Raw genomic sequence first — 11,371 nt, 5'->3', positions numbered from 1 at the left:
GTACTTCAAAGGCCTTAACAAAGTTTTATGATCTTGGTGCCACCTCTTTAATTCCTAATATTCCCATTTCTCATAGATCCCGCATTGACTCCCTATCTTCTCTGTCATTATTTTCCAAATGAGGGTCAACATTTGGGAATTTCTGTTCTGCTGGGGCCCCTTCTTCCCCAACTGGGTGCCTCTTTTCCAATTCCTATAAAGCTGCTCTCCTAATCATACCTCGTTCTTCCCCTGAAAATAATGTTCCTAAAATTGCCATCAGTTCTCCCCAGGTATATAAATTAGGCCCTAGGAATTGCTCTAATTATTCGGCTCGTCCAACCGGATCCTCTATTAAACTTTTCATTTCCTTTGTAAAGACCCTAACTTCACTGCTCGTTAGGGGAGCGTTTACATATCCGATTGTACCTTCCCCAATCGGAACCTCTCGTAAGGGACATAATTTTACATTTTCCAATATCTCTGCCCCTCCTTTACATGTGGTGGCTCGAGTGACTCTGCCCCCCCCCCCCCCCCCCCCCCAGGTTCTGCATCTTTTAGTTCAGAGTCCGTTCCCATTTCTGTGTCTGGACACGGTTCTACTTCGGGAGCTGGAGGCTCGTTCCGGGGAGTAGTATATGGGGGCGGCAAACACATCAACGGATCCCATTGTGGCTTCCCTTGTTCATTCTTTTTCTGTTCTTTCCCTGATTCCTCCCTATTCATGGGACATAATTTTACTCCCGCGCTCCCTATCCAACAAACCGCATAATCGGACTCTTTTTGACTGTACGCTTCTTTCCGATTGACATATATATTAAGATCTTGACACAGCTAATCCTCATCGGACCCATATTTGGGCCAAAAAATACCAGGCGCCTTAATACTTTCTCTAGTCCAGACAAAACAACAATAGTTTACCATTGTAGCCTTATCTTTCCCCCACGTCCGGGAGTTGTGTTCCCAATTTCCCAACATTCTCCCCAAAGGACTGTCGGGTGAAATATATTCCCCTTTAACGTTATTTACAGATCGATCGTTACCCAGCCAACTCCCCGTGCCTCCCATTGTTGCTAATTTAATTAATCTTAACGAGGTCCGGTGTCACCTTCTTCCACACCCCCTTCAGGGTCCTGACTAGACACCTTACTCGTCCAATTAATCTGACTAACTATATGCTTTTTGAGACTTCAACTGTTCTCCATAAATCACTTTTATGTAAGGATAAAAGAGATTAGTTAGAAACTGATAGTAAGGCAGTCATGACCTGTAAAAAGAACAGGAGTTAACACTTTATTTCATTATCTGTAAAATCCTTAACGTTAAGAGAAATCATGTTAAAATTTCCATAGTAGAAATCAGATTCAAAACAGTCCCGGATCTCAAGCTCCAGGGAACAAAGCAGAAACATTCAATCACCAACAAACAAATGTGCATTCAAACCAAATCACACCGGGTTAAACTTTCTAGTTGCTGTACAGCTCTTTCTCTCTCTCACACACACACACACACACAGACACCGTGTCTCACAGACACTTTGAGCTTTCCGCAACGACTCCTCTAGCTTTTGAATATTCATCTGGACGTCTGGTCATAAGTTAGTTATGAAGGGCATCCTCAGTAGCCCTTCAACTACTAGCCCTTCTGACACTGGCTGTTTTCCATTGACATATGCTTAATTTTATATAACACCAATTCCCCATACTTTTATATGTCCTGACCACCAAGGCAAGACATAAAAGGTCTCTCTTCTGACCTTGGTCTGTGCACAGAGTTACCTGGTCATTTCGGTGCGCCCCGTCCCGCAGCAATTCTTGCAGTAAATACAGCTGCCCCCGGTCGCCCGGATATATCCTTTAAGACCTTTCCCTACCCGGGTCCTGTGCACAAGAGCTGCCCGACCTAACCCGCCGCGTCTGCCCGCCTTGATTCCAGGGTCTCCCAGTCCGGATCGTACTCGCCCAAACCGCGAACGACAAGCAAGGGAGTCGAAGATCACCGAAATCGGCGAGGTGCACCTCCACGGTCATCCCAAGAGTGTCGAGTGGTCTGAGTCCTGGATCCCGGAACGAGGCCCCCAATTGTGAGAAACAGTACTCACTCACAAATCAATCAGCCTGAGACAAAGCCTTGGAAACAAGAACAATTTATTACAGTCTTCTAAGTACTGGACGCTTCTGCAATCAAGCAGAAATGCGTGCCAAAACAGAGCCTGTTCGCTTTCTTATTCAGTTCACAAGTTGCGGAATCACTTTATTGCGGAATCAGTATACTTCAGCTTTATTGTGAAATACCCCTGCTGCTTCTTTTTGTGGTCAACTACAACACTTTAAAGTTATTTCCTAGCTTAAAACTATTTTCTTTAAAAGACCCTCTATATTCATTAAAGTCGTAGCCTTATGTATGCTACATGCTACAAGAATTCCGCTTCCCTTCCCCCTACTACACCCCCTCACCCATCTGCAAAAACAACATTTCTAATCTCCCACAGAAAGAGGGATAGGGATGTAAGGCAGGATTTCAGGGAGCTCGGGTGGAAGCTGAGGGCTAGAACAAACAGAGTGGTTATCTCTGGTTTGTTACCCATGCCACGTGATAGCAAGGCAAGGAATAGGGAGATATATCAGCTGAACACATGGCTGCAAGGATGGTGCACGAGGGAGGGTTTCAGGTTTTTGGATAATTGGGGCTCATTCTGGGGAAGGTGGGACTTGTACAAACAGGACAGTCTTCACTTGAACCAGAGGGGTACTAATATCCTGGGTGGGAAATTTGCTGGTGCTATTCGGGTGGGTTTAAACTAGCTCAGTAGGGGGATGGGAACCGGGGGGGTGTAGCTGCAATGCACAGGAGGATGAGAGTAGGAAGGACAGGGACTGGATTTCAGGGTCACAGGAATGTGCTGGCAGACAGCAAACTGGTTTGAAGTGTGTCTACTTCAACGCCAGAGTATCCGCAATAAGGTTGGTGAGCTTGCAGCACGGCTAGGTACCTGGGACTTGGATGTTGTGGCCATTTCGGAGACATGGAGAGAGCAGGGTGAGGAATGGATGTTGCAGGTTCCAGGGTTTTGATCTTTCATTAAGAACAGCCAAGGCGGTAAAAGAGGGAGAGGCGTGGCCTTGTTAGTCAAGGATAGTATAACGGTGGCTGACAGAACTTTTGATGAGGACTCATCTACTCAGGTAATGTGGGCTGAGGTTAGAAACAGGAGAGGAGAGGTCACACTGCTTGGAGTTTTTTTATAGGCCTCCGCAGAGTTCCAGGGAGATGGAAGAGGGGATTAGCAAAATTATTCTGGGTAGGAGTGAAAGGAACAGGGTGGTCATTATGGGGATCTTTAACTTCCCCAACATTGACTGGAAATGCTTTCACTCTAGTACGTCGTATGGATCAGTTTTTGTCCAGTGTGCGCAGGAGGGCTTTCTGACACAGTATGTCGAAGGCCAACAAGAGGGGAGGTCACTCTGGATCTGGTGCTTGGCAAATGAACCAGGCCAGATGTTTGATTTAGTGGAAGGTGAACACTTTGGCGAGAGTGACCATAATTCAGTTAGGTTTCATTTAGCGATGTAAAGGGATAGGAACATGCCGCAGGTCAAGAGTTATCGATGGGGCAAGGGTAATTATAATGCAATTAGGCAAGACTTAGGATGCATAGAATAGGATAGCAAAATGCAGGGAATGGGAACAATTGAAATGTGGAGCTGGTTTAAGGATCAGATATAGTGTGTCCTTGATAGGTATGTCCCTGTCAGGCAGGGAGGAAGTGATAAGGTAAGGGGACCGTGGTTTACAACAGAAATTGCATCTCTTGTTACAAAGAAGAAGGAGGCTTATGTGTTGATGAGGCAAGATGGTTCAGATGAGGAGATGGAGAGTCACAGATTAGCTAGGAAGGATTTCAAGAGAGAGTTAAGAGCAAAGAGAGGACATGAGCAGTCCTTAACAAATAGAGTAAAGGAGAACCCTAAAGCTTTCTATAGGTATGTGAGGAATAAAAGGATGATTAGGGTAGGAATAGGGCTAATCAAAGACAGAAGTGGGAAGTTGAATGTGGGACCTGTGGAGATTGGAGATGTGTTAATGAATATCTCTCATCGGTCTTCACTCAGGAAAAGGAGAATATTGTAGAGGAGAAGAATGAGGTACGAGATATTAGACTCGAAAGGATCAAGGTTAGTTGCACACAGGTGTTATCAATTCTAGAAGGAGTGAAAGTAGACAAGTGCCCTGAGCCCAATGGGATTTATCCGAGGTTTCTCTGGGAAGCGAGGAAGGAGATAGCAGAGCCTTTGGCTTTGATATTTGAGTTGTTATTGTCTACAGGCTTAGTACCAGAGTGGAGGATTGCAAATGTTGTGCCCTTGTTCAAGAAGGGCAGCAGAGATGACCCAGGTAATTATAGACCAGTGAGCCTTACTTCTGTTGAAGGAAAGCTTTTGGAAAGGAATATTAGAGATCGGATTTATAATCATCTAGCAAGCAACAATTTGATTTCAGATAGTCAACATGGTTTCATCAAGGGCAGATCGTGGCTCACAAACCTTAGAGTTTTTTGAGAAGGTGACCAAGCATGTAGATGAGGATAGGGCAGTTGACGTGGTGAACATGGACCTCCGTAAAGGTTCCACATGGTAGGATGTTGGAGAAAATGCAGAGGCATGGGATTGAGGGTGATTTAGCAGTTTGGATTAGAAACTGGCACTGAAAGAAGGCAGCGAGTGGTGGTTTATGGAAAATATTCAGCCTGGAGTCCGGTTACTAGTGTTGTGCCACAAGGATATGTTTTGGGACTTCTGCGGTTTGTCATTTTTAAAATTACTTAGGTGCAGGCAGAGGTGGATGGATTAGCAGAATTGGGCTGAGAGGTGGCAAATGGAGTTCAATGCAGCTAAATATGAGGTGATTCACTTTGGAAAGAATAACAGGAAGCCAGTGATCTTGGAGTCCATGTGCATAGATCCCTGAAAGTTGCCACTCAGGTGGATAGTGCTGTGAAGAAGGCATACAGTGTGTTAGGTTTCGTTCGTAGAGGGATTGAGTTCCGGGGAACCGCAATATCACGCTGCAACTATACAAAACGCTTGGAATATTGTGTATAGTTCTGGCCCCATATTTCAGGAAGGATGTGGGAAGCATTGGAAACGGTGCAGAAGAGATTTACCAGGTTGTTGCCTGGTCTGGAGGGAGGGTCTTATGAGGAAAGGCTGAGAGACTTGGGTCCGTTCTCATTGGAAAGGAGGAGGCTAAGAGGTGATTTGATAGAGACATATAAGATGATCAGAGGATTATATAGGGTAGACAGTGAAAGACTCTTTCCTAGGATAGTGACGTCAGCTTGTACGAGGGGGCATAACTACAAATTGAAGGGTGATAGATTTAAGACAGATGTCAGAGGCAAGTTCTTTATGCAGAGAGTGGTAAGGGCGTGGAATGCCCTACCTGCTAAGGTAGTCAACTCAGCCACATTAGGGAGATTTAAACAATCCTAAGGTAAGCGCATGGTTGATTTTGGGATAGTGTCAGGGAACGAGCTGAGAATAGTTCACAGGTTGCGTAATATCGAGGGCTGAAGGGCCTGTTGTACGCTGTATTGTTCTATGTTCTAAACTTAGTGCAGGAGACTGAAAGAAATGAGCAGCTTTAAAACAAAAACCTCTTGGAGCTCAAAGCTTTCAATGAGAGTCTGAGCCCAGTGGTAAGTTCAGGTAACCTTTATTGCAACCCAACTTTGTTACAGCTTCAGATCCCCCCCAGCAAAAAGGCAAAGAAAAAGCAGTTGCTTTTGAGCACCTCAAGGTGAAAGTGCACACACCACACCTCCCCTGTCCCACCCCCCTCACTGTCTTTACTATTGGCCAGCACCAAGTTGTCCCTTTGTAATTGGATCCTTGGTACAACCGTAACCAGGAGGAAGTATTGCCTCACTCAGCAATTTCAACCCATACCTTGTCTCCAAGTAAGTTTCTCCCCGCTCATTTGCCAGGAAGGGGCAGTGTAGTGTCAACCAGACTGCTGTGGGTCTGGAGTCACGTGTCGGGCAGACCGGGTAAAGGATGCAGCTGGAACGACTGAGTGAATCCTTTCCCACAATGGCGGTTCCCTTCCCTAACAAGGGAGAGAGTGAATCAGATGGGGGCTTTCTCCCCCGCACCACCCCCTCCCTGAAACAGTCTCATCGTTAGATTCCGAACTCCACATTTCTGACCGAATGCCAATTCTGCCATCTGTCGTGGGGGGATTCAAACCCGGGAGTCCCCAGAACCGGGTTGATAGTCCAATCGATAATGGCTCTCGGCCGTCACTTCTTCAATCCCCCTGTGATGGCACGTGAACTCGCTGGTGTTTCCGCAGGTTGGAGGAGTAGGTGAAGCCCTTCCCGCACTGAGAGCAAGTGAACGGCCTCTCTCCGGTGTGGATCCGCTGGTGCCTCAGCAGGGTGGAGACCTGAGTAAAGGCCTTCCCGCACTCTGGGCAGCTGAAGGGCCTCTCCTCCGTGTGGACCCGCCGGTGGGTCAGCAGGTGGGAGGAATACCTGAAGCCCTTCCTGCACTCGGGGCAGCTGAAGGGCCTCTCCCCCGTGTGGACCCGCTGGTGGGCCAGCAGGGTGGACGAATTCCTGAAGGCCTTCCTGCACTCGGGGCAGCTGAAGGGCCTCTCCCCCGTGTGGACCCGCTGGTGCCTCAGCAGGGTAGAGACCTGGGTAAAGGCCTTCCCGCACTCTGGGCAGCTAAAGGGCCTCTCCCCCGTGTGGACCCGCTGGTGGGTCTGGAGGTTGAAGGAGCAGGTGAAGCCCTTCCCGCATTGAGAGCAGGTGAACGGCCTCTCCCCCGTGTGGATACGCTGGTGGGTCATCAGGGAGGAGACGTGGGTAAAGGCCTTCCCGCACTGAGAGCAGCTGAAGGGTCTCTCCCCTGTGTGGATCCGCTGGTGGCTCTGCAGGGTGGAGGAGCAGGTGAAGCCCTTCCCGCACCGAGAGCAGGTGAACGGCCCCTCCCCGGTGTGGACATGCTGGTGCCTCAACAGGGCGCAGGAATTGCTGAAGGCCTTCCCGCACTTGGGGCAGCTGAAGGGCCTCTCCCCCGTGTGGATACGCTGGTGGCTCCGCAGATTGGAGGAGCAGGTGAAGCCCTTCCCACACTGAGAGCAGGTGAACGGCATCTCCCCCGTGTGGACATGCCGGTGACTCCACAGGGTGGAGGAATCGCTGAAGGCCTTCCCGCATTCAGGGCAACTGAAAGGCCTTTCCCCCGTATGGACACGCTGGTGCCTCAGCAGGTTGGAGACCTGGGTAAAGGTCTTCCCGCATTCAGGGCAACTGAAGGGCCTCTCCCCCGTGTGAACATGCTGGTGGGTCAGCAGGGTGGAGGAATTGCTGAAGGCCTTCCCGCACTCGGGACAGCTGAAAGGCCTTTCCCCCGTATGGACCCGCTTGTGCCTCAGCAGGGTGGAGGCCTGGGTAAAGGCCTTCCCACACTCTGGGCAGCTGAAGGGCCTCTCCCCCGTGTGTACACGCTGGTGGCTCAGCAGGTGGGAGGATGTGCTGAAGGCCTTCCCGCACTCTGGGCAGCTGAAGGGCCTCTCCCCCGTGTGGACCCGCTGGTGGGCCAACAGGTAAGAGGAATGTCTGAAGGCCTTCCCGCAGTCGGTGCAGGGGAATGGCCTCTCCCCAGTGTGACTGCGCCGATGAGTCTCCAGGGCAGACGGGACACGGAAGCCTTTCCCACAGTCGCCACACTTCCACGGTTTCTCCACGGGGCGGGATTCCTCGGGTTTCTCCATAGCCACAGCTTCAGCTGCACACAAACACGTTTAGAGCCCCTCCGTGCCGTGAAATCCCCTTTCCAGGCCGTATAACTGTTTCCGGCTCCACGCACAGTGCGCTGCAACAGTGGGGGCTCTCTTCCAGTCCCACTGATACTGAAAACGTCCTCAAACAGGAACCAAAAAGCGTTGATCCCTCTCACAGAAATCACAGTCAAAAATCGTTGCGGTCCCGATGGATTGAGTGACTATCAGACATTGACATCAAAGTGAGGACTGCAGACGCTGGAGAGTCAGTCAAAAAATGTGGCGCTGGAAAAGCACAGCAGGTCAGGCAGCATCCGAGGAGCAGGAGAGTCAATGTTTCGGGCATAAGCCCTTCATCTGTTGATTTTGAAACTTCAGTCTTCAGATTTTCAAATACTCTGTAAAAAGAGATTACAAAAGCCATCACTATCAGTGCAGGGTAGAAATTCAGAACAAGCAATTCTATTTTCTGTGGAATATTCTTTTGTTGTTCCACAAAATTGAAAGCACCATCCCACTCTCTCTCCCCCTCTGTTCTCACTCAGCTCTAACTAATTCCGCTTAAGGCGCTGATTCAGGATCTTACAGGGGCAGAAAAAGCAAAAACATCAAGACTGACATCTCTCTGAATTTTGGATACCTCCACCTGAAAGTTAATATCTTTCACAACGCTGGGATACTGCTGAGCGTGAGCAGGTCTGATTTTGGGAAGCAAAAAAAAAGTGTCAATTCAGGGTGAACCTGCAACGCAGCTTCTTGAGGAAGGACCAGACACAAAATGGTTATCGACCCCGAGAAGGTGGGAGCAAAATGAGACATCAAGGCATTAACACCAACACACTTCAGTCAAACTCTTCTGCTCCCAGTCAGGGCAAAACATGCTCTGAAAGTCCAGCCTTCACAACCACACTTCTGCTTTCACTGAAGACAATTAGAGTCACACAGCACGGAAACAGACGCTTTGGCCCAACCTGCCCAGATATCCTAAATCAATCTAGTCACGTTTGCCATCACTTGGCCTCTATCTGGGCCGGATGCTGGCAGCTGGGACTAAATTGGGTTGGCTATTTTGTCAGCAAGGACGGGTTGGACCGAAGGGTCTGTTTCTGTGCTGTACATCTCTATGACTCCAGTTGCATTTGCCATCACTTGGCCCTGACCCAACTGAACCCTTCATATTCAGATGCCAGTCCAGGAGCCTTTTAACTTGTCATCGTACCAGCACCCACCACTTCCTCTGGCAGCTCACGCCATCGTTCAAGCGACTCCACGTTGAAAGCGTCTGATCTGGTGCACCAGATGACATCAGGATAATCTCAGATCATTCCAGATCGCATCGATACTCAGTCAGTGGCTTTCCCGATCAGGATGTTGTACGTGATCAAACAGGTTAGTGGGTAGACGATCCTCCACCTCTTAGTTCAAGTATCTCTACGAGAACTCCCTTGCTGGAGGGTCCCTTGGAGACACTTCAACTGGACTTCATTGAGTTGGAGAAATGAGTTGAGTTGCTATAAATGTGTTTTGCTTATTGTTGATGTCTTTTCGAAGTGCATTGAAGCCTAACCTCCTCCTAATGCTACTGCTGAGACTGTGGTGAAGATTTTGTTTAAGGAAATAATTCCCCGCTTCAGTATACCTGCGTGCATTAGCTCGTACAATGGACCAACTTTGTAGGTAATATTAACGGAGAACTCTGTTCCCAGCTTTGTATTTGTCGGCAACTGCATGGTGCTTATCCTCAGGCGGCCGACCTTGTTGAATGTTTTAGCCAGACTCAAGACTAAACTTGCCAAATTAGTGGCAGAGTATGGCCTCTCCTGGCTATGCTAATACCTGTGGCCTTATTCCAAATGCGATCCATGTCTGCGGGCAAGACACGACTGTCTCCAGCTGAGAGTCTCTCTGGTCACCCCCTCCGTACCCCTTGGAACGATTCGGCACCCTTCTCAGTCCACTTCCACCACATGACCGAAGCAATGATTGGTTATGTTCTTGCTCTAACTAACGTGATGCGTGCCTTTCACTCCCAGGAGCATGCAGCCTACAGCGATGTTCCTTCCCTTTCAGCCTTGTCACGGGTAGAGCCTGGTTCGTTGGCGCTCGTCAAGAACTGGGCTGGCAAAGGTCTCCATTCTCGTTGGGATGGCCCCTTCCAGGTTTTACTTCCCACCCATACAGCGGTCACAGTCGCTGGGCGCTCAGCTTGGGTCCACCTGCACCACTGTAAATTGATTGACCGCACCAATCAAAAGGGGGGAAGAGGAGGAGAGAATCCTGGAATCCCAACAAAAGGAGTGGACCCTGTCCAGTTGGGTTTTTGAATCTTGCTGTTGTTCTAATGTTAATATTATTACAGATACTTGAACTAAGAGGAGGGACATGTGGGGGATCGCCTATCTCCACACCTTTCTGATCACGTACAACATCCTGATGGGGAAAGCCACTAAGTATGGATGCGACCAGGAATGATCAGAGATTATCCACCACCCATGCTGAGGAGATGTCATCCAGTGCGGACCAGACGCCTTTGACGTGTGGAACGTGATGAAGATTGATTATTGCAATGGACTCTTACATCAGAAAGACCAGATGGTCCATCTGGACGGTAGAAATCAGTGAGAGTTATCATGTTTTTTGATTTTACCTGCAGACGCAAGCCTCGTGCGGTTAAAAATGATCAACCCCGTTATTACGGTAAATATTTTAAGGACGCCCAGGAACACCATCCCTTTTTGCAGGTCGGGCCAACTCGAGAAAAGGGAAGCCTGATAGGGGAAACTCCTCAATCCACAAACAACTTATTTATACAGGCCCACAGAATGCTCTTCACCCCAGAGGCAGTAGTATGTTACTCCACTCTATCGGTAGATGACTTACTTGACCCGTCCCCAGTCCCCGATTCCATTCTATTCATCAGACTTCCTACTGCCGACCCCGTGAAGAGAAATATCACTTTCCAATACCTCCGGTCTGTGTATACAAACAGCTGGTGTAACACTGGCTGGGGTACAGCAGGCCTTATGCGGCACATGGACCTGGAATGGAACCCTTCCCTTGCACATTTATAGGCCTTTTCTCTTTTCAGAACCTGATACTGTCACCAAGACCATGTACAATAGAGCTAAGGGAGAGCCCAATGGGAACAGCATTCTGAGGACCATTGTCTCCCATACAGTGCGAGTGCTCGAGTCACTTGGCCCATTTTTTACAGCACTCAAGCAACTCCTCTTGCAAAACGTCAACCCTTTACTCCTGTAGACCTGACCAGACCCCCTGCTGTAACATTTCAGTAACCTATTTTGACAAACTCTCCCTAATATACACCAAACCAGACTATTATTTCTTCAGCTAAGGTAAAGCTACCAATTTGCTTGGTCTAGATGGCAAAGATGTCCCTCATAAGGTCACCATCGGAGCCCTTGTCCCCACAACAGTACCTTGTCCTGGCCAGTGGACAAGTCAATGGAACCTCCATCTCAGGTGGATGCAGCGGTCGGTGTCAGCCAACCTTGCTCCAACTGGAAGGATCCCAAGGGACTGGGTGACAATACAGGACACCCGATAGGCTGGGGAATCCAGAGTACCCTGGGGTTGG

General features: G+C 48.9%; 2 protein-coding genes across 6 annotated transcripts in view; one reads left to right on the top strand and one right to left on the bottom strand.

Annotated features, from left to right (window-relative positions):
* The window catches only part of LOC148144426 (uncharacterized), a 256,117-nt gene that overhangs the window by 131,846 nt on the left and 112,900 nt on the right, over positions 1–11,371 (top strand). The window lies entirely within an intron of this gene.
* LOC148144423 (uncharacterized) overlaps positions 5,655–11,371 on the bottom strand; it is a 158,587-nt gene continuing 152,870 nt past the window's right edge. For all 5 annotated transcript variants that reach the window (XM_087974701.1, XM_087974702.1, XM_087974699.1 and 2 more), the window contains one exon: positions 5,655–8,171. In XM_087974701.1, the coding sequence (XP_087830827.1) occupies positions 6,292–7,764 (1,473 nt within the window). In that variant the 5' untranslated portion in view covers positions 7,765–8,171 and the 3' untranslated portion in view covers positions 5,655–6,291. The remainder of the gene's footprint in view (positions 8,172–11,371) is intronic.

Source organism: Chiloscyllium plagiosum, unplaced genomic scaffold, assembly GCF_037043375.1.
Source record: "Chiloscyllium plagiosum isolate Xiang-an unplaced genomic scaffold, Cpla_swu_hap1 HiC_scaffold_27, whole genome shotgun sequence".
Taxonomy (NCBI): domain Eukaryota; kingdom Metazoa; phylum Chordata; class Chondrichthyes; order Orectolobiformes; family Hemiscylliidae; genus Chiloscyllium; species Chiloscyllium plagiosum.
This window is presented reverse-complemented; position numbering and strand designations above follow the sequence as displayed.